Source organism: Taeniopygia guttata, chromosome 2 (genome assembly GCF_048771995.1).
Source record: "Taeniopygia guttata chromosome 2, bTaeGut7.mat, whole genome shotgun sequence".
Lineage (NCBI taxonomy): Eukaryota > Metazoa > Chordata > Aves > Passeriformes > Estrildidae > Taeniopygia > Taeniopygia guttata.
Window position 1 is genome coordinate 16633023 of NC_133026.1, and position 23539 is coordinate 16656561.

Here is a 23539-nt window from a genome sequence, read left to right on the forward strand (position 1 = left end):
GAGCATTTCTGAGGAAACACTGGAACAGGTTGCCTAGGGAGGTGGTGGAGTTTCCCTCCTTGGAGATAATCAAAAGCTGCCTGTACACAGTCCTGGGCAACCAGCTTCTGAGTGTCCCTGGCTGAGCAAGGATGTTGGACCAGATGACCTGCAGAGACTTCCTTCAACCTCAGCCACTCTATTTCTGTGATTCACCACAGGAGAGAAAACTATACCATGAAAACTAGCAAACATTAAAAAGGTAGAGCAAATTCAGCTAATTCTCCAAAGATCCACACACATGCAAACTCTCTGCAGTCTGACAGAGGAAAAAGATGTAAAAGCCAGGAGCATACTAAGCTAACAGAACCAGGTGTGAGGCTCAAGTAAGCAGACAGTAACTAGAGAACACTCACTTGACCTTCTGATGGTTAGAGAGCTGAAAAATGGCAAGATCAGAGTACAACTGCCCTTCAGCTGAAGGAAGTCAAGGTAGATGTTACAAAAATATTATAGTAAGGTACTAGTAGATGTAAAATATAGGTGACAGCACTCTACAAAGAATATGATAAGGAAAAAAAAGTCTCATGGCACAAGGAGACTAGGAAGCCTAGAAGCAGTGAAAATGGTTCAAGAAAATATGAGGAGTAGGAGGATCAAAGAATGTTATGGAGACACTTCCAAGCTATCCAGCCTCACCACTTGTGCATGCTTGAAATTATTTAACCTGCATCACATTTCAAAGATTTAACATAAATTGCCACATATAAAGCAGACTACATATAAAGTCAAATTAACCAGTACTTTCTCATGCTGACAAACTTTCAAGGGAAAGAATTTTCTGTCCTGTCTAAATAACATGATAATATTACCTATTGGTTTAAACAGGTGACACACAATGTATTTGTTCTATTGAATGCACATCTTTACCTTCGCTTTCTTTGGTGATACACATGTACCAACCACTGGGCAATAAATGGCCATACAACAGCAAAAGCTAGAACACCAGGAGAAATTTCAAAGGGCCACCATGATGGTTTCTAAGGAAAACAGAAAAAAATTCCAGTGAGCAATGTATGCACATATTGAATACCACCTGTGTACTTCTCATCAACTTCAAATGCTACAGTACCAAAGAAAATAATAGTAAGACCGTAAGAAAAGATTAATCTATGAAATAATTTCCTCAAACAGATTATTTTTTATCTCATAGTTAAGGAAGAGACAATACAAAAAGCACATACCAAGAGCTAGAGATGAAATATTCAAATTAATCTTTTTTCACAGTACACACTTTTTACATCATTAACCCAGTATTTTACCTTAACAGAGGAGGTGTGCTGGTAATTTGACTGTAGTGTTGCAGATTTTGCCTTTAAATACAAAAAAAAGGTTTTTAAGTATAAAATAAGGAAAATGCAATTAAAACTTTTCTTCTTCACAAAACACGAATATGAGGTTTTTCATCTTGTGATGTCTTTGCAATCTGCATATATCACAGTTTAATGCACAGAACCACCCCCATGTGACTCCACATAGCTGCTAACTTACCTCTCATGTTTCCACTACTCTTTATAGTAATTTTATCACTTCTCTGTGTCTTAGAAAATGAATTAGCGTCACTTACTGGACCTCTTTACAGTTTTTGAAGGCTCCCCTGCTCAACTTGTCATTGCAACTTTCTCAGCTCTGGTCTAGTCCCAGTTCCAACCCAGAGCAGAAATCGCAGCAGCTTAATTTGCCTGCCTGCATGTCTCAACACCAGTCTATACTACGGTCAAAAACACTATTTTAGTTTGCCCTGGGCTACAGCTACAGGCACGTCTAACAACATAAAGGAAAGAGAACACTCCATTCCATGTCTTCCAGGCAATCGTGAAAATGGAAATATCAGAATCTTTTCAAGATACACTATTCCCATCCACTATTGTGGTGCTTGCACAAAAGCAAAGCATCTGGTTTTCTAGGTCTTTCTTAATTTAGGTAAACATGAAACAGAAGCTTCTGTTTCTCCTTAGGTAAGGACAGCAAGCACAGCATGAACTGCTGTGGGAAAGAATCTTTTACTACTTATATTGCTCAGGCAAAGATAGAAAATCAATCTGTATTTAACCAAACATTAGATTCTTGAATATCTGTGATGCAGCAAAAGTATGGTTTTAATAAATTCTTTTGTATGGCTGCATTAGATTTGCAGCATGTGCATCCCATAGGATATTACTTGTATAGCTTGCTCTTCTCATGCAGATCAAAATATATCAGCAAGTCAAACAAAACCAAACATTTTCAGGTTGCTGGTTCACCTATATTCACAACATGTTCTACTGAAGCAGAAAGAAAAAAGAAACAGTGTATCAATAACATCTACATTTGCTTAAGAGTTCTATTGGCTGGATGAGGACGTGATGTACAATTCCAATAAAGCTGGATTACTTCCCGAGGAAATAAAGCTATGAACAATCAGCTCTTTTGCTATCTGAAAAATAGAATCTAGAGTTCTGCCTGTGAACATTTACCATCTGAAAGATTAAGATAATTTCTCACTTTCTCTGAAAATGCTCTGAATTCTCTGGGATCATGCACTAATAACATTAACTGTGGAGTCTCCATAAGAGCCCATGTAATGTGTACCAATAACTATGGCTAGAATCAGTCTGCCAGAAATCAATTACCATGGTTAATTTCTAGGCTAAAAAATGCATGGTTTTGCTTACATGTATCAAAGTTACAAATTGTGCTCCTAAGAGTAGGTACCAATACGAAATTTTAAGTTGGCCTCAACTACAGAATGTGACTGAAATGTCTTTACAGTTTAAGAAATTATTGTCAAAAATTTTAATCTGAAAAAGCACAAAAATATCCAAGGACATTTAATAAAAGGTGATCAAGTAACTCCAAAGAATAGTACCTGTGATGCTGCAACAGCCTCCAGCATATGCAGCCTCTGCAGGACATTCTGCATGTCCTCCTGCAGCCGCATCAGCACCACTGCAATCTGCTCATTGAGGCTTCCCTGGGGGCCTCTGTCAGAGCCCCAGCGCTCGCCATCCCCTCCACTGCCCATCTGGCCACCCTGGGAACCATCTCCTAAAGGCTGAAGTCTATGCCCTGTTGTGAGGGAGGAAAAACAGAAACACAGAATGGGCTACAGCTCTACTGAAAATGTTTAACAGTTCCGTTTTCTTCCTCAGTTTTCACCCAGGAGTGTGGTACTCCTTGTCACAGGCTATATTCAGACAGTTCAGCAGCACTGTGAGGTCACTGAAAAGTCATCTGACTTGTTTCCCTACAGCCTGAGTGTGACAGTATCATTCAAATTCCTAGAACTGCAAGAACATTTATAAAAAGCTATTAACACACAACCAGTCAAGTTCAGCAGTAAATTCTGCCCTAGCAAAAAGTAAGATCTGTCTTAGTATGTGTTTTAAGTTTGGCAAAGTCTCCAACTAGAAAACAAAGATCACTGGAATACAGTGATGAGAAAAGGTAATTATTTGAAATCCACAATACTCCCTTAAACTAGATACAACTACCACTAACTAGCCTGTCATGTTTCTGGCTGTAAGTAGCAAACTTAAATAAAACAAGAGAGAGTAGAAGGGACAGTTAACTATATTATGTTCTTTATAATAGTTTCCAACATAAATGTTTTATTTGGATTTTCTTTTTAGTTTTTCCATCTGATTACTTATAGGTGCTATATAAAAAAGATGCTATATATAAATAAAACAGTTTCTCCCTTTTTTTGGTTTTACAAGTAAAACTGATTATATCCTTGACTGTACAGATCATACCACTGGAATAAGGTGTTGCTCATAGGTGACACTATTAGAACTGTTATGGAATTTCAAAGCACAGAGATCCAACATAAACTGAACATCTGGGCTATTACGTGATTAAGAACCATTAAGTTTTAAGAATCATAATGGATAGTATCAGAATCACTCAAAGGTGTGGCTAACATTCCAATTATATACAAAACAATATGTCATTGGTATCTTTCCATGGCATTCCATGATTTCAAATAAACAACCAAAGAGATATAAATGTATACGTATTTAACATAAGTATGTAACTTCTAAAGAAGCTCCTCTCAGACACAGACTGGTCTTGAGGATTGCATTTCCAAAAACCCAAGTGCCATAAGCAGCAGCTGGAGTATAAATTACTCACTGTAATAGGCATTTTGCTACCTATTTTCATGGTGAAGAGCAGGAGCACTCTACACATGACTGTCCCACTGGACAGTGCTGACGGGTGATTCTCAGACACCAGTAATTTATGGTAGTGAGAAGAGTGGGAAACACAAATACAGGGTCACAGTACCTCTCCCTCTTCTGACACTGTAGAAATCTGCTTTTTCTCCACCTTTTTTCTCCTTGTGAGGACCCCCATTACTGGCTTTGCCATCTTCTCCTCCGCATTTGACTTCACCTTGTTCTTCAGCTACTCCCTCTCCAGAATTTCCAGGTTGGAGATTCCCATAAGTCATGCAAGTGCGCCTTGGAAAATCCGTATTTTCTAACAGAGGACTGTGATCTACATCCAAGAAATGGGATGAATGCTTTAAAGATCCTTTAGTTGATGTGATGATCTCCAAGGGCTACAAATTAACATTAGCAAGTAAGTAAATTCTGTAAAATACGACAGCTAAACATTAAAAAGGAAAAAAATATCATCTTTACTTTCACATTAGGAATATACTTTACCCAGAATTAAGACTTCTTTTAAGGGGAGCAGTTGTTTTCCTGTAGAATATACTTAGTATTGTCTAAATGTTATTTCCAGATTGAGAAGGCATTTCAGGCAAATCTCAAAAGAGTGATACCACAGGAATTTCTTTAGACATTTCCAACATACACTAATACTCAATAATTACTAAAATAGAACATTAACATCTAAAACCATTCCATTTTCCCCTGTAAAACTGGCTTTGATTCCTACACAGTGAAACAACCTCTTCCCTTGAACTTGGGAGCCATGGTCAGAAGGCCCACGCTGTCAGCAGCCCTGGGCAGGCAGTGTTTGCACTCAGAGCAAAGCAGCTTATCATCCAGCCTGCTCCAAACAGCTTGGCTGCACCTGCACCTCACACCAAACAAAGGAAAAGCAGAGTATTCTATCGACTTCTCACTCAAAACTGGTGGTACTGCAGGAAGACAGTAGAAAGGGTGGCACAGGTGCTCCTCAGGTTGTGCACTGGGGCTGTCTTGGTGGGTGGTTCAATCAGCCCTTGGCACAGGGCAGGCCCTTGCACAAGGATACGCTAAAGCAGACTGGGGACCTCAGTCAGCCAAAAAAGAACTTCAAGGAGAAGTCAAAATAACCAAAAGAAGGGGTAGTGAAATGGAAACTGTTGCCCAAATTTGTTCTGGATCATCAGAACTGAACAGCAGACTGCTGGCTACATCTTTTCCAAGAAACAGCAGTATTTATTTTTTTAAGTGAACCTCTTCTAGTTTGAACTGATTGTCCTGTGTCTTTCTTTACATATACCTAAACATTTGTTACTTTGTGCAAAACTAGAACTTTCCTCATGCAGGTTGGGAAACTCTGACAAACTATCCACCCACTTCAATTAAAGAATCTCAAACAAGCTTGAACAATACATAAGGTTGGGCAATCAGCTAGATAAGACAGCTTGCAGCACTTCTATCAAATTACATTTCCCAACATGCTTCATTACTGGGCAGAATTTTGATGTGTTAAAAAAGCAGGCAAGAGAACGATGCAATGTTTGAGTGCTTCTGGCCTTTCTGATCCAAGCACCATTCACACATTTCTCTCCAGAATCAGGAAATGAGCTTTCTGAGTACCACCTACAAAGCCCACACTTAACCTGGGCCTCTGAAGGAGGTCTAGGCCAAAAAGCCAGCGAAGATTACAGTTATGAGCAGTAATCAGCAGGAGCACAAATCCAGTCAAAACAATGGCAGCACAATTGGTGCTCACCTTTTATAGGGGAGTGAGAGGTGTACATTATGACTGAAGAGAATACAAGAGAACACAGAAATCTTTGTCATCCCACACTTCTTTAAACCTAGGCCACTTGCAGGCACTGGCCTACAGGTCACCTTCTGACACTTATTCTTTATTTATTCTAAGAAACAAATGCAGAAGTCATCAGGCCCGAAAAAAGGCAAGCAAAAAGTGAATTGTTACAAAGACACTTCCCATTTTTTTAAAATATCTGAATTTTGGTCCCTACATGTTACGAGACCCTACATTAATTTGTGGACACAGAGCTTAGTTTCTTTGTACTGTTTCTCCTTTTTTTGACAATTGTTTCTTTGTACTGTTGTTTTTTGAAGCTTTTTCCATACATAAATTCTCTGAGGGCTTCAAGGCTTTTAGATTAGCAGTAACCAAGTTGTAAAAAATGCTGGCAATGAAAGAAACAAACCCCTCTAGTTCAAACAGAAGAATAGCATGCATGAGCCACATCATTCACCTCTGCATATCCATGTTCACTCGATTGAGAGTAACCTATTAAAAAATAAGCAGCATACCAGCTTCAAAATACACCCAGCAATACTGAACCTCTACCTCTTCTAGTCCAAGCTGCTCCATAGAGTCACAATAAACTTCACTGTCTGAATCACTGGTTAAGTGCTGGGCTGCTGAGATCTCTTCAGTATTCTCTTCACTTGCACCTGCAGGGAAAGAGGGATAGCACACGTGGTTTTAAATGTGAGCCAGTTGAGCCAACCCTGGCAAAGACTAGAGCAATGAGTTAAAATGTGTAGGTAAGTATAAATTCATGACCCTTCTATCTACAACTGTCACTCTAAACTTGGATTCTGAATAAAGATGTTCTAGCAATTTAGGAATTTAGAAAATCTTTACTAGTGGGAAAAGTATACTTCATAATTTTAATTTTGCTTTTTTTCATTATGCTCTCCTTCCTAAGCTCAGTATAAAGCAGTTTTGCCTAAAGTTCTGTTAGTATTAAAAATATATATTCAGATCCCAGTTTCGGTGAACTGGCATTTATAAAATGTTCAGCTTTTCAGAATGATAAACCAGGTATCGGTGATTTTTGTTTAACTACAAATTCACTTTCAAAGGCAAATAGTATCTGCATAGGTAGCATAATGATGTTACAAGAAAACACTTCTATTTCTGTGGGTTTAGGCCTCTGTTGTCTCTGAATTCCTCTCTCTTTCTGTAAGAGATACTAAAAGAAAGTCTTATTTTTAACTGGAATTAATTAATTTGTTTTAGTATTCTGTCTTCAGATTTCTGCAACTGAAAGATACTATTGCTAGTCTCTGAAACCTGGGATTAAGCTTTCAATAAAAGAACATTTTTCATGAAAAACATGTGCAAATGAAAACATGGTCTTGGAAGGACAATACCTTGGTGAGCAGCGTTCTGAGCTATTTCTAGGCTTGGCTCCATTTTATTTGTTTCTTCCTCTGGATTCAAGCCATTCAAGGCAGATTTGGACTGGATGCCATTCTGCATATCTGGGATAAATCTGTCTTTGTAACAGCCATTACTAACAATACCTTCCAAATCCTTAGCAGCTGCTGATTCAGGTTTCACATTCTTATAATCTGTAAAAGAAAAGAAAACTTTGCAGAGAGAATGCTCTATACCTAATAGCTCCAACCATATTTTTTCAAGCAGCCAGCTTACTAATGGACTGTATGTGTAATGTGTCTGCAGAACAAAAAATGCTCCTATATTCCAATTTGTATGGATTGTTCTGTTCTTGTAAAAAGCATAAAAAGCAGATACTTAAAACATAAGTAAGTAAATCCAAAGTAGGTGTTTCTTCTAAACTAAAATAATCCTAATGTCCTTGGAGGACATGTGTATAGAATTCTAAATATGTTATTTCATTTGGGTTTCACTAGATGCTGTTATTTCAGCACCCAGTTCTTTATGGACCCTCTAAATAAATCTTACTTGAAGGTCTGTTTTATTTTCTCTGAAGAAAAACCAGTGATTTTCAATTCTACTCTTACAGGCCATGTAGTCAATCATAGCTCTTACAAAAAAGCACTGGCAACAAAACCCAAAACAACGCAGGGTATAGATATTTAGAAAACCTTTTGACTGAACTTGCTAGGCAAGTCAAAGATCATATGGCATAGCTCGCAAATTTGTATTCATTTTCATTCTTACAGCCTAGGTTGAAACACAGGCATTTTTCACAATATGCACTCACATGTATTTCCATCTAATTCCCCTGAAAAAGCATTCATGCTACTTCGGTGTTTTCTGCCACTTAGGTGGCTAGGAACAACTCGGGGACACACACCGGTCCAGAAAACTTACCCTTTCCATTTATCTGCACTTCTTTTTCTTCCTCTTCACGAAGCCCTTCTTCTTCTGATTCTGCTCCACTATCGCTGCTTTCAGCTTTTCCATTTACAGCTTTTATATTTGGAGTGGAATTCATAACATTACTAAGGTCTAAGAAAAAAAGGAAAAAATAAAATACTTATTTTAAAGGAAACACACATACACCACCACTACCCCCCCAAAACTATCAGTCACAGTTCTACAAAAGTAGGTCCATATTAGAAGATGTACCAAATAATGGCAGCTTTTTTCTCTAAACTCTTAATTAATTGGTTTAATGTTTCTCTTTTGTGGCCCATCACTGGGTGCCTGACTGCTGGTGCAGATATTCTCAATGACTCTGAGGCAGCCCCCAGGGAAGAGACTGCAGCCACTTTCAGAAGGAGTCTCAGACCAAGCCAATTACTGTATTTAGGTTACAGTTGCAGCTGGGACTGATGCAGCCATGTTCTTTTAAACCCAGAAATTACTGTTTTAACAGAATTTCCCTTTGGGCTGAAATGCTTCAAACCTGCTCACAGTTCAGAGGCAAATCTTGAAACATTATATTCAATTATGTGAACAACAGAATTCTGAATAAGGTAAATACAATATACATCTTCTGCTGTAATTTAGGCAGATGCAAAATATGGTGAGATGATACAGATCTTTACCTAACAAATGATACATGGAAATAAATTCCCTGGTTTCAGTGAAAAAGTTGATGACATTAATATATACACTGAGTATTTTTTCCCTAAATATTTAAAGAAACAAATACTGAAATAGACAAAGTAACTACCAAATCCTTGTTTTCCACATCTTTGATCACTCCAAGGATCACAATTTACTGTAACTGTACAAAAAACTGAAAGATTCTTTAAAAATATGAAGTATATAAAGGACAATTCTACCATCTCCTGTAAAAAAAGTTATGGTCAAATACATCCTGAGGCTCATTTAAGCCTCCTATGTTAGGACAGAGTACAAAAGTACAAAGAGGGGACAGTTTCTGTGAGACACTTGCACAGATTACATGTTGGCTCCAAGGCTGAAATCTGACTGTTGTAACTGTCACCACAGCATTTCATTTGCATAATTTCTGCATTCCCTTGTCAGAACCTTGAAAGATTTATTCTCACATTTAGGATTAAGCTGCGAAATAATATCCAATTACACTGGAGTTGCCAAACCAGCTTCACTACTTTCACTGCTGAATGGTAATTTAAAGCTAAGGTTTTTATCTACTTTAACCTTCCAATGAAGAGCCTTCCCACATTTCTCTAGTTTCCAAGCTTATCCACAGCACTTTAAAAAAAGAAATAAAAGGTAAAATAACTTATTGTATAGTAACAATGAATATGTTAAATATTAAATTCACCTTAGTTTTATTGCAAGGTAATGTTTCTGTGGGCACCATGCATCACTGCTTTGGATTGATTTAATCCATCTCTTTATTTGAAGATTAAAAAACCCCTACATTATTGTAAAATGTGATTTGGAAAAGAAATTGTCTATCTTGTACACCACAAGAATATAAGCACCTGCTCATTTTCTCCTCATAGAAGGTCGCTACTTATTTGCACGGAAATTTGCTTCACAAAAGAGAAATCCCAACATAACCCAAGAATCCCATTTTTTTCTCACAAGTGTGTTTCATGAATTGTGAATCCCAGTTCTCAAGATGTTTTTCTCAGAAACAGCAGCATAAGAAGGATAAGGTTTACAGCATGAGCATTAGGCACAGACACAGCCCCCTTGGCACCGTAAGGCACACGTCAAAGGCACACGTCAGCCTTCCCTTTAAGAACACAGGGGTGGGGACACAATCATCCATGTGTCCTACCCCGCCATGGGAGTAAACAGGAAAGACAAGACCAGGAGGAACATTGAGCTGTGAAGTGGAATTAAAACTGTAAAGCTCCTCATCCTACCAAAGATACTGCAAAAAGCCCCAGCTACACCACAAGGCTTTTCCTAATATTTATTTACTTTCTTTTTGAAAGGAATATTTCGAAACATTCAAGCATGTTCTTTCTTCACTTACTTGCAGTAAGGAGATTATTCATTTGGGGAAAAGTCTAAGTGAACTTACAGATACATTTAAATTAAGAGGAGGAACTGAAAGAATGTATCAGCAGTTACAGATTTATGGTATCATATCACAGGACACCTGAATAACTGAAATCCATCAGGATCGTATTTCTTTCACTAAGTCATTCTTAGCAACAGTGCTCCCAAAGACCATAAAGAGGCACTGCTTTGATGCACACTCTAAGAACACAACCCTGTACAGATTTTGGCCACCTGAAATGCCAGGCCTAATTGTGTGCTTGTCCTCAGAACCCTTACACTGCTATCCTCATCAGGTCCATCCCCAGTTGCTTTTACCACACAGTAAACCCACAGTTGGCTGCCATTCTTGCTGCTCTGAGTATCTGCTAAGGAACCAGTATCTGCTGGTTCCTTGATATGATGGTCAATCATCAACTTAATCCTGGGGATGACAGGTTTAAAGACTAAGCAGAGCCAGCTAGCAGTGACTTCTACATCCCCTGCCAGTAGGTTAATGGCTGTTCCCTGAGGAATGTATATTCTCAGTGTGAATGACACAAGTTAAGCAAGCTTTTGAAACCTTACTTGGTTTGTGCTAATCCCACCCAGCCACCCTTCAACCTTCTATTTCATCTACTCACTTCAACTGCATGCAAAATGTTAGAAGCTTTTTCTGTTGCCCTACTTTAGATACTGTAGAATTCCTCTTGATTTATTATTTTCATCTCACTATGTACAACATCAAACTGAGAGATTTGTGACAATTTTTTAATCAAAGCTGTACTGCTTTTTAGCCATAGAAGGAATTCTATTCTGTAAAAGCCTGGGGTGTGAGTTTGGGGTTTTTAATGCTAAATAGTAGGAGCTGTATAACAGTAACTACTTGAAATAGAAAGAAAGATTTGACCAAAAAAAAAAAAAAAAAAAAAGGCAAGACAGAAAGGATGTGAAGAACAAAGATGCAGCTTCTCTACAAACTTTCACCAGATGTTTATTTTCTAGTATCAGCTCTATTAAGGGATTTTCTACAAGCCATTCTAAATATATTTCTTTAAAGGCATCACTACAATTCTCCTCAATAACCTTCATAATGGGGCTAAGTTTCTCAAAAGTAAGTATGTGGTTTTTAACTCTTCACATGTTTTGAGGCTGTTTTTGTCACCCAGATGGGAGTTCAGAGCTTAAATGCCTCTGTAGATCTGTCCCAGCTTGAAGGTCATTTGACAGAGAGAACCTTGCCTAGCAGGTTTTTCTCAAATGCCTTGTAGTTTTATTTTATCAACAGCTGTGTAATTCTTAATACAAAATTAACTTGCACTGCTGGAGCTGTACTGATGGTTAGCCCAGTACACCACAGTACAAGGTCCACAGCCTCTCACATGCCTTGAAGGAGCCAGTCTGCAACAGCACATGAAACGGGATAAAACATTTAGCTAGCTGTGTACACCCTCATTTTTTAATAAAAAGTACTTTTTCATGAAATACCATAACTTTATTATCTGCTTAATAGCAAGAAAATCTTAACCACTAGAAGATTATTTCCATGACCTATACTTGTATCACCTTGTGTAGAGATCTCCCTGCACACCTCTGTTTATGTTAAGTCTCAAGGAGTCTATATGCTGTACAAACTTGTTTTCATCATTAGGTAACTGTAATTATTTTCTAGCCATCACCCCTTGATGTTTCATGCTTGTTACTGATCCAAGTAGGCTCCCTATTTCAATTCCAAGTTTGTGCAACCATGTTCTGCCATTTCCAATACACTTGGTTACACAAATCCCCACCTCATTTTGAAACTCATGTACCAAATACTGCAAGGAGTGGTGCCTGCATGAAATACAAGGGGTACATGTAAGCATCTGGGAGCAATAAGCTCTTCAGCTAGAACAAGAGTTTCTAGTCCCTCATTTTCTTGCATTATTTTTAATATAGGACACTGTATTAAAAATATATCTACATCACTATATTAAAAAGATATATTCTTCTTTGCAAAGAAAATTTCTGAGGGCCCAGGCTGCTCTGTAACATCTGTTCTACACTAGTCAAACAAGCAGCTATCACAAATAAAAAGAGATTTTAGAAGAGTCTGTCAGAAATACAGACTGAAAAATCTAAGTGTCTTTAACTACCATGGTTTTATTTCTTTTAAGTGCATTAGGTGCAAGTTCTCTGAAAAATGTACACCCTAAGCACACATACTTGGGCAGCCACATCTTCCTCTATATAGTTTTCCTTTTTATTAGTCTGGTTTAGTCCTCCTAAACTTTACTGTAACAGAAAAAGCCTCTCCTCATTTTTATTTTTCTTTTAATATACTCCAAAAGACTACAGCCTTGTTTTGTCAGCATTCCTCTCTCTGCTTATGTGCTTTTCAAGCTGTTACACTCCAAGAGATGCCTCTGTATTTAATTTTAAAAAATTAAATCAACAATACTCACATCTTTATTTACCATTAATAAACATTCAAACAATAGTCTGTGGATAAGAACAAACACAGAAAACAGCAACTTGTCAGACATTCATATTAACTTGCAAGTACAGTATTTAGGATTACTGACTAGTCATCCCAAACCTTTACACTTTTCCATATCTAAGGAGTTTCTCATCTCCATCCATATTGCCAGTACCTTTCCCCAAGGATTTTCAGAGTATGTGCCATATAAACAAGGATACCAAGTTTTGGGATTGACTTGGATACATTTCCCTCCTCCCTGATGCTCCTCAGCCTTCTGCAGTAGAGACAACATGCCTGGGATTTCCTGGCAGGGAGAAGCCCAGGCAGAACAGCAGCTGCTCCACAGCATTCCCAGCACTGGCAGGTAGCTCCACAAGGGCCCGCAGGTGTCCAGGGCCACCAGGCACACACAGCTCGGTTACACAGCGCGTGTGCAGCAAGAGCAGGATCCAGGCTTTGCCCGCTTGCTGCCAGCGCCTCAGCCAACGCGCAAGAATGAACATGAAGAACAGCTGCTTCTTAGATGTTGTCACTTGAAAGCACAGTAACATCATTCCAGGATCCAGGATGTCCCCAAGCCTGGTACTACTTCCCTCTGGGAGGAGCAAAACTTGCTAAGCTCTTTTCTGTGCAGAAGAGATAAAGTCATCATCTGGAACTTTCACTTTGCATGACAACTAGGAAGGAGCATTATTACACCCTTGAGTTTTGTCCCAGAAAATACAAAATGTGAGCACAGTGAACTCAGAATCCTATAAAGAAATCAGAATTATGCTTGAAAACAACACAAGGCCACATAGCTGAGCTGCACATTGTAGCAATCAAAAATTGTTTTGCCCTGTACCAGAAAAAAACCAAAAATGAAATAACATTAATGTCATATTCTGTTGTCTGCTCCAAGCCTACCATCTGAACTGCCTTTAAAACAAATGGCTTTTGCATGAACCTTAAAGGCTATATTTCTTTTTTTTTTTTTGCTACACAAAGTTAAACATGAAACACGGGTCTGTGTCCACTGGGTACTTTTCTGACAACAGTCAAGATATGACTACTTGTATCTGTCCTTCCCCAGCCTCCCACGCCTCCATCCACCGCTTCTTTGTAGCTTTTCTTTGTAGAACAGAGCTCTGAGAAATACAGACTCCAGTTCTTTCATCACAAGATCTTAACTACAATAAGACTGCTAAAATATAAGAATTATCTGGCAAGCGGGTACATCTCCTAAATTATGAAACCTGAAGAGCTTTTGCAATTACTTTCCCTTTTGTAGGGAAATCTTGTCTGGCTGGAAGGAAAAAATCCAAGTTCAACAACCAATTATGCACCAAAACTGTTACTGTTGACTCAACACAGCATAAATCACAATACATACAGGCTTTTCTTTCCATGGAAGAAAATGTCTCATAGCTCCCTCCACTTACAAGGAAATAATTTTTAATCTTACATTTTCCCATTTGGATACTTTGCTGCTCATTTTCTGATCACTCTGTATGGAGAGGGGAGCTGTTCAATACTCAGGCTTAGAGCTGCACTGATGCTCTGCCCTGTTTCCAGCACTGTTAGACAGCACTGACATAAAGCCATCAGCTTGAAGTTGAGTTCACAAAGGAAGCTGAGATTTGGTGTGTAAAGTGTCAAGCAGGTATAGATTGCAACAGGACAAGCCATGGCTTGCTGAGTCACTGATTCCACATCTCACTGAGACTCTCCACTGACTGGCACTTGCTGGCCCAGCCCTTAATCTTCTCTAATAATCCCATCTTGCAGCAAATACTGGAGAGAATGTTCTAGACACTTCTGAAGGCTGAACTACTGAGATTTTGACAAAAAGTGTTTGTATAGTAAGTTTCATGCTAGCCTTTCTGAATATCATTTGTAACCTTGATTATACCTGTTAATTTATAACTGGAAAATATAAGGGGAGAAAAGTTTGAAGGATGGGATTTTAAAAACCTCACTCACCCACAAACCCAGCAGCTCCTCCTACCTCAGTGCAACTCCTCATTGTGGTGCAGCCACTAACAGAACCTACTAAAGCACTGCTGTTCAAAGCAACACGGATTTTAGCTCTTTTCCCCTTCTTATGAATGACTAAGAAGATTCATCAACACTGAGTTCTGTAAAAATCCTAGTGAAGAAAGGTGGAAGGAAAGGGAAGGAAATCTGCTAAGCAAGTATCCTTGCAGTCAAAGAGCCATGAAAAAGTGAGCTTATGAAACAGAGCAAAGGCTCGCACACGAGCAGAAAGAGCCACCAAATGCCCCACTAGAAGGCAAAGCTACTGAAAATAACCTGAGAAGGTCTTTGAGAAAACAGAACTATTTGAACAGATAAACTACTTATACTCCATCTGAAGAAACACCTAAAGAAGAGTTGGAAAAGATACTGTATTTTACTGAAAAATAGTAATTAGGAACAGGCTCACTTTTTTCAAACCTGATCCTGTACTAACTACTGCCTTTGAAATACAAATGGTCACACGTATTTGTTCTAAAAGCACACAGACCTCAGTGAGTATTGTCTTCTAAACCTAGCTCCCATATTGAGTGCAAGAAGACCCCCGGCAAATTGTTAAACAGCTGTGTCTGCCTGTGAGCTGGGCCAGTTCTGCCATTCACACAAGCAGTGCCCTGCACAGGTTCCTCCTTAACACCCTGTGCTGCCATCAGCACTGCCCCAAACCAGCATATGCAGAATATACAGCACCTTGCTTCAGCAGACCCTATCTGGTGCAACTGCAACACAGCTGGGAGAAAAGCTTTTGGGAGAGAAACAGTCCTTAGGAAGCCATGGCACAAGAGTATAATGATGAAACTACCCACAGTCTCTGCGGTACGTAACTTTTTGTTACTAGAGGCAACATTTGGTTTTCACAATGGTTTACTAACACCACTACTACTCAGCATGCAGACAAAGGGTCATCTTTATTTGGTAGGATTTTAGAACAAATTAAATGACTTTTCACAAAGCAAAAAGATCATACAGAAAAATTCTACTGAACAACCTGTAAACAATTTCCAGATATTCTGCTTAGTTGCTCAGATTCCTTAACTTAGTGTGGGAGTCTGTCAGATAGGGATTTCCTTGCCCCCCTTTTAGATTTACTCTCATTCTGAAAAAAAAAAAATCCACAAACATTGTCAGGGAAGCATTCTGAAGAATGAAGTGGTTCTGAAACTCTCAGTATCTTCCACCCTATATCAGATCACTAGGTGCCAATCCTAGCCCATCTTTGGCTTCTTCAGCTGTTTTAAAACAAGAAAGCTTGAAGCCCATTCTAAAAAATTCACATTTACTGAGCAATGCTGTTTTGAAGCTTCTTTGCCTTTTTAACACTGACTTAGACATCAGATTTCTTGTGCATTTACTAGCAAGTTCAAAAATGTTAAAATGCTACTCTTCTAAAGCACCTATCCACCTGATGTGTCCCTCTACTCTTCCAACAGCTACAAACAAGAGTCTTTCTATAATGCTGCAAGAGTTACCTCTTCCCTTCTGCAGTGCTACGTCAGCTAAGAGCCCACTTTCTTTTTTGATGTCCAGTATATCACGTACCCAAAAATAATTTGTCAATGACTTTGTCTGTAAAGAAGCACTTCATACCTGTCAGACACTACTGACACAGCTTTCCAGAGAAGTCAAGCTTCTTGCACAGCTGCAGGGTGACCTTTCCAAACACTACCCAGTTTATATGCTGTCAAAGATTTGCTCAGCCTAGTCTTTATTTTTCTTCCTTTACCATCACATTCAAGTCTGGATATTTGTAACCCATGCATCTTGTTTTCTAGTAGATGTTACAAGTCATTTATTTCAATGACTTGTATGGTATATCAGACTTCTGTGTTCTTTATTAAGGACCCACAGGCTCTATTGATTCAGAAAGGCAGTATTTCAATGGTTTGTATTCAACATTTTCAAAGAAACCACAAAGACTAGATATGCAACTACAATTTTCTTGTTGAGGCCGATCTGCTAGAGACAATACACAAGCCAAACTGATGTACACTGAGTTTACAGACAATTCTCTTCCACTGTTTCAAGAAACCGTTGATTTTGGGGCAGTGGCATACAATTCCTAAACAATTAGATAATGATCTGCATACAGATTAAAGTTTGATGGAAGAATGGAAGACAAACTCAAAACAGAATGGACCAGAAGATAGGGGTACAATATGAAGCAAGGTAGTCAAGAGAAGCATCCTGGTTTTCAGAACATTCAAATTGCCTGCCCCTGAAAAACATTCCTTCTACAATAGAACTTACACACTGTAGGGGTTTGGGGGTGAGGAAAGAAACAAGACTGGATAAACTCACACAACCAAAATATAACCGTGTGTCAATTTTTAACAGTATTGTCACCAGCATCTACATCATCTCAGACAGACTTCGGGCCCTTGGTTCTATTCTTTAGTGTGCATCTGAAAGACTGAAGGTCTGAAGGTAATCATGCTTCTAGACTTCTGCAAAATGTTTTGATATCTGTACTGTAAACAGCAATAATTATTTCCAGCTTCACTTTTAATCAGGGAAGTGGTAAGAGCACCAAAGAAAGGGCTTCAAAACCTTAAATGCAATGGTAAAGTTGTAACATACAAGGGACTTTGTGAAAAATCTGTCCTAATTTATTGCAGCATAATCAGACGTTGCACCTGTAAGCGGTATGAATGATGACATATCACCAGAATTATTGCAACCATGACAGAACAAGGTGAAGGTGAAATCTGCTGTTCTGTTTAACTTACACTGCCTTATACTTAAACTGCTTCTTTAAAAATTAACTATGCTAGATTTGTTATGGAAACAAGTACAGTTTAACTTCCACGATTCTCTATGTATCTATACAAGTCATTTTTTAAAGAAATGGCTTCTGGCACTGTGCCACAGACACCAAGTCCAAGTAAATCCTTATTACACAGATCACTGACCTGAATCTACTGATACTCTTACCCACCCATCAATTCAGCTGTCAGGCAAACCTATTGCATCCCACACATGAAGTGTACACAACTTCAGTTGAGAAAAAACTCACACCTACTTTCAAATGGCCATGTAAAAACTTCTACAACTACTTTTGCCCAAAACAATGGAAAATTATTTCTGTTTCTCTGAGGCTTGATAATAAAACCACATTCCTTTAAGGTAGGGGAAAAAAAGCCACATACAAAAGGCAACTTAACCTTGACTCATGCTACTCAAAGACATTAACCAATCTATTTGTGCAATGGATTTCATTTTTAAAAACAGTTTCAAGTTTTGCTCTGCTGCATTTTAGTTTTTAAATGTAATTTTAAGCCAGATTTAAACAACTGTAAGACTTATACAACAGGCCTTATGAACAGATTACCTGTAACATAATAATTGGTATGATCAAAACGTTCTCACAATGGTACTGCTAAATAAAAATCAACACACTGATTTTTATGCAGCTGTGATACCACTAGGTTTGCCACCTGTCAGTAATTTAAAATGTTTAAATATTCCCTTCATGAACTTGAGCCTCAGAAAATTTGAGAAGCCATGATTTAAAAAGCATGAGGTTTGACTTATTTTTTTTTTTAAATTTTAGATTGGATGACAGAGCTGGATTACCAGAATTGTATCATTTTGACAATCCACATCTACATCAGACCATATCAATACACATTAGTTGTTCATTTTAATGGAAAGGCACAAACTAGATATGGTTGGGAGAGTAGATTTTTTTTAAATACTCTCCTTTCTTCAGGCTTCCTTCAGCAGCTCAAAAAGCCCATCAACAAGGACTAAATATGCAGCTTCCTGGACCTAATCACACTAAAAGTAAAATAAATAAAAAACCCAGCCTAATGAAGTGGCAAGCCCAGAAGTCACAAGTGTTAGCAGGAAGTTCCTACAGCACCAAAACAATGGAAATGATGGATTTACACATAATTTATTATTCCTACCTTCCAAATACTTAGAGACTTTCTCCATTCGAACTGCCATATAGTAAAGAGAATGAACAAAGAGATGCAACATTTAGCTTTTAAATCATTTACAGAAAACAAGCCCCCAAAACCACTGAGTAATGATTATTAGTAGTACAAAGAAAGTTATTTGTCCGAACCTGATGTTAGGTCAGATCCTCTGTTCTTTTTATCTTCTACTATTTCATAGAATGGGCCTATTACTTGTAGTAACTCTTCAACTTTGTCCGTCATTGGCATACTCTCGAGAATCTGCACAAGTTCAAGACATGAAGCATCTTATGAAACAGCATTTCAATCATACATTCATTTCAACTGATTTTAGAAACTGCTGGCTTTTGCAAAGTCAGTAACATTTCACTAAGTCACTAAAATTGTTATTCTGATTTTTTTTTACTTTTTTAAATTACAGGGAAACAACATAAAACTAAGTTATTGGATAAGAATCTTATAATTTAATTAGTTTTTTTCAGGTGAAGACAAGATGAGAGCTAATGTGTTTGCAGATGCTAAGACACAGCCTTGACACAGTATTTATTAGTAGATCTTGGAATCCATTATTTCTGCAATTTTGAACAAAACCATCTCAAAGTTCAACAGGCTGCTGTTAGTTAATATCATTATTTCCACAGAGAAAATAAAATGGAAATACTTTTTTCGTCTTAGAGGATTCCGTACTGTCAAACCCTGCCACCTTCAATAGAATGTAAGGAGCAGATCAGAAGTGCTCTACTAGGGCCTTCTAAGCCCAAACAACAAACACAATACAGCAAAAGAGAGAAAGCAGAAAGACCCACTTAGAAGAAGAGCAAACTAGAACCAAGTTCTGCTCTCGAAGTCATTTGGAGCATTTTTTTCATTTTAAGTTACAAAAACAATGTTTGATCATATGATAGGAATGCAAAATCTTAAGTCTAAAATAAGCAGAAGAGATTCAATGGATACTATTTTTAAAGCACACGGTATTACTGTCCCATTCCAGTTTAAGTCCTTTCAAACAAGCTTTTTGCCAGTAGCTTTGTTCCTCTTTCATCCTCTACTGTTTTAGTTACCATATTTTGAAAGTGGCAATAGCTGTAGGTAAAAACACAGGCTGAAGCAAACGAACAGCTACAGAGCACCTCCTCCTCCCGAGGGGCACCAAGGAAGCAACAGATGAAGGTGCATGCTGCCACAGAAGATGCTGCTCAAAGGCACCAAGCATGCCAGCATGCAGCAGGAGCATGCAGCATTACTGCACAGAGCAGGAGCTCCAGGCTAACACCTAGCAAGCCAGCACTTGCAAACCAGTCGAGGATACCAAGAGACAAAAATTCTATCGACCTGCAGTTTCACTGCCACTTCTCTGATCTGTTCAGTGTACGTAATTCATTCTGTCTTTGTTAGGGAGAAATACTCAGATACACAAAGCTGGATACGAAACAGAGGTTGAATGGTTTTGTGATTGCCGATTTTTTCACTTCAATAATGTTGAGAGAAACAAGAAGCCCCTTCTAGAATAAGGCTTGCATTTGTTATGTATTAATTACTATAGCCAGCTTTATAAACTGTTTCATACATGAATTTCTGTGATGTCTCCACATTACTGCTCTTCATGTATTCTAAATGGACCTTAATATAGTCTGTGCTACTTATAGCTATTCTTAGAACTTTTTTCAACTGCTAGCTTTTATGTGAGCACTAAAAGAGAAAGTACTTTCACCAGCAAAAGTAACTGCTTGCTTATTATAGCCATGAGGCTTAATAAGCTATCTCAAAATTTCAAAATGAAAAATAAGTTATTATGTATGCTGATATACTGTTTTCCTTGGATGTCACACAATTCATATATAGTCATGTTTTAAATTAGAAACACCACATAGTGTTAACACTTCATGCTATCACTTATTTGTAATACGTAACAAAACAATATATCTGAAATTTAAACAAATTAGTTTAAACAACATTGCGAAATAATTTTAGAAACACTACCTGAAACAAACTAACCTTGAATCTGAGCTCAGGTGCATTTTGTTTATTTTAACTAAAAATAATACATTTGGTCATCTCTCACCAGCATATCAAAACCTCACCCAGACACATTCCTCAACTGTGATTTTCAAGGTTGCCACACTAAGAAGTGAAAAAAAACCTAAAACAAATTTGGAATTTTGTGACAGGGTCATCTGATGCATGTGTAGCCCAAAGACAATGTGCCAATGCCAAGGAATGCCCCAGGGCTGGGGGAATATGGCAGTCTTACACACCCTTAAACACTGGGATATCAGCATTCAAGTGGGTTTTTGCCCCCTCAGACACAGACACCCGCACAGCAACAGCAGACTGCCCACAGCAAGTGCATGAGGATTAGTGCAGTATGTGCTGATAGAACAACCCAGTGGATCCATCTGAAATGCACTTCCATTGACATTGCAAGTAGAATCAATTGGGATGGAAAAGCTGAAGCTAGTATTCCAAATGTGAGAGCTGAAACAGCACCAAAGCAGGGTAAACAGATTCCCCAGTTTCAAAGCTGAGCAAGGCAGGAAGTCATCTGCTTTCCAATCCCTAGACATAATCTGCACAGAAGCAGAATATTTGTGGCTCATTAGGGTCAAGGAAGCAGACTTCCTCACAGGAGGCTTACTAGAGCTTTTTTAGAACAAACATTACAGTTTCACTTGGTTTTAGTGTCCTGACCAAACCACCTACTGCACTGAAAAAAACCCATAAGGGTTTTTTTACTGCACTGAAAAATACCCATAAGGTATTCAACACATTGAATTCAAGATTTGAAATGAAGCACTAAACTTTGTGGCACACATTCAAAGGAATTGTTGAAATTTAGTGGGATTTTTAATCAAACAAACGTGTTTTCTGGGGCTGCTTATTTTCCAGTTTAGAGCAGATACAGTAATAGCAGCAGGAACTGAATTACCAGAACTACAAACAGGAAAATTAACAGTAAATCAGACTGCAGCTCCTTGCCTAGAAAAGATTTTTGTTGTATCACCTATTAAACAAATTCAGAGTTTGATATCAAGACAGTGGCCTCGGAAAAAAGCAAGTGTATTGGGAGTAGAACTTTTTTTCTTTGACTCAAACCTCATTAAATAGATTACAATTATACTTTTATTCAGATTGACAGCAAATAATCTTTAAACTGGAGAAGTAATCTCAAAAACTTTCAGTGAGAAGACTGCAGTGAAAGGAGTTAGTTAAGAAATTACATGAAAATTAACTCTGTTTGCTTTAGTTAATGCTTCAATTCCCTGCTTAACATGGTAACTGTGACTGCTTACAAGTTACACATCTGTTTGAAAACAGAGCACATTACTCAATGCTAATAGTTTCACTGCAACTATAATATTCATGGAGTGTTTTTTGTAACAAGTACAGAAAATTCAGGTTGCTGAGTTCTTCCTGAAAAATAGAAAATTATTAAGTTTACATATTGGATTATATTCACGTCTCCAGTCATGAGAGTAAGACCTTTTCTCCTAAAGCCCTTCTGGAAAGTTGTTTTAGTCTCTTTTCCAGAATAAGGATCACCTACCTCTCTCAGCTCTAAGAACTGAGGCAGTGTGTGTTACAGGTTTTTTTTCCTTAATGCCCCCTTTACCATTATTCCAGTATTTCACTTTCTTTACCTCTGTCATTTAAGTTTCCTATCAGCTAGAGCTCTCATGTTTCTCTGAAAACAATACAAATTCTGTGTTTTGAAGGAACTTTGTAATTTTCTTCTTCCTACAGGCCATACAGCATAGTACTGAAATGGAACAGTTCACATAGGGGATAACTCATTTGGAGCTTTGGCAGGAGTAGTCAGCAAGAGCCCCCTCACATTCCTCTATTTCTGGAACATTTTTTCTAGAAAATCCCTTCATTAGTAAGCATACCTTTTTCATTTCATCAACATAGGCTATCATGGCTTCTTCTTTGGACATGTTTCCCAAGGCACTCCAAGCATCCCTAGGAAAGAAAGTTGCATACACCTTCAATATCTTCAGATTTTTTTTCAGTTTGGCCTTAAGTAGGTCAGTTATGTAATGCCCAAAGTTTCTCTGATACAAGTAAAATGCAAGAATGATACACATTATTTTTTATGTACAAATATATAATTTGCTATGATAATCACCTAGAAGAAGAAGCGACAAACTGAACAGACTGGGGACTGAAGAGTTCCTCACTGAATACCTATGATTAAGTACCCAGTAAGTCGTAAATAAGCCCAGATAAAAGACACACACATTACCCTTTTGACTAAGTTGAGTTTAAGATCCATTTAAGATCCTCTGCTGTATAAAACAAACAGGCCCAGACACTTCAGCCAGCACTTACAAACAGTTGTCACTGAGGTAGAATAAGCTAGAAGAAAAATCTGTCCTTTTTGAATTTAGCAACAGGGGAAGGACACATCAGTCTAGCCGGCAAATAGTTACCACAGCAGCTACTTATGACCTAAAAAATATCTTCCCCTCTCCAACTCTGCAAGACAGAAAACTCTAACCAAATTTATGAGTATTGCACAAGGTATCTGTCAGAACACAGACTGCAATAAAACAGTTCTTCAGTCCTGCACATTATTTGACATTCCAGAGTATTTGTCCCACTTATAGGAAACCACCAAGGTTGGTGGCTCACATTCCAGCTACAACCAACCTGGTAGATGAAAGCTCCCAGCCCTAGTCTATCCCCTGCACTCTGGCTTGGAGAGGCTGAAGAGGATGGAAGGAAGAAAAAAAAAAAGTCCTAGGAATCATTTCACAGATTCCCAAGACCACCATGACCACAAAGACAGCAATAATATTTGTTCTTCAGGACAAATCAT

General features: G+C 38.2%; 1 protein-coding gene across 2 annotated transcripts in view; it reads right to left on the bottom strand.

Moving 5' to 3' along the window:
- ACBD5 (acyl-CoA binding domain containing 5) overlaps positions 1-23539 on the bottom strand; it is a 30111-nt gene that overhangs the window by 4343 nt on the left and 2229 nt on the right. The window contains exons 3-12 of one of the 2 annotated variants that reach the window (XM_012571561.5): positions 22608-22680; positions 18870-18981; positions 18709-18741; positions 8266-8403; positions 7338-7538; positions 6526-6632; positions 4306-4582; positions 2888-3087; positions 1302-1352; positions 910-1019 (exon numbers count right to left, since the gene is read on the bottom strand). In XM_012571561.5, coding sequence (XP_012427015.4) covers positions 910-1019; positions 1302-1352; positions 2888-3087; positions 4306-4582; positions 6526-6632; positions 7338-7538; positions 8266-8403; positions 18709-18741; positions 18870-18981; positions 22608-22680 — 1302 coding nt within the window. The remainder of the gene's footprint in view (positions 1-909; positions 1020-1301; positions 1353-2887; positions 3088-4305; positions 4583-6525; positions 6633-7337; positions 7539-8265; positions 8404-18708; positions 18742-18869; positions 18982-22607; positions 22681-23539) is intronic. The other variant, XM_002188302.7, reaches the window with a different exon arrangement.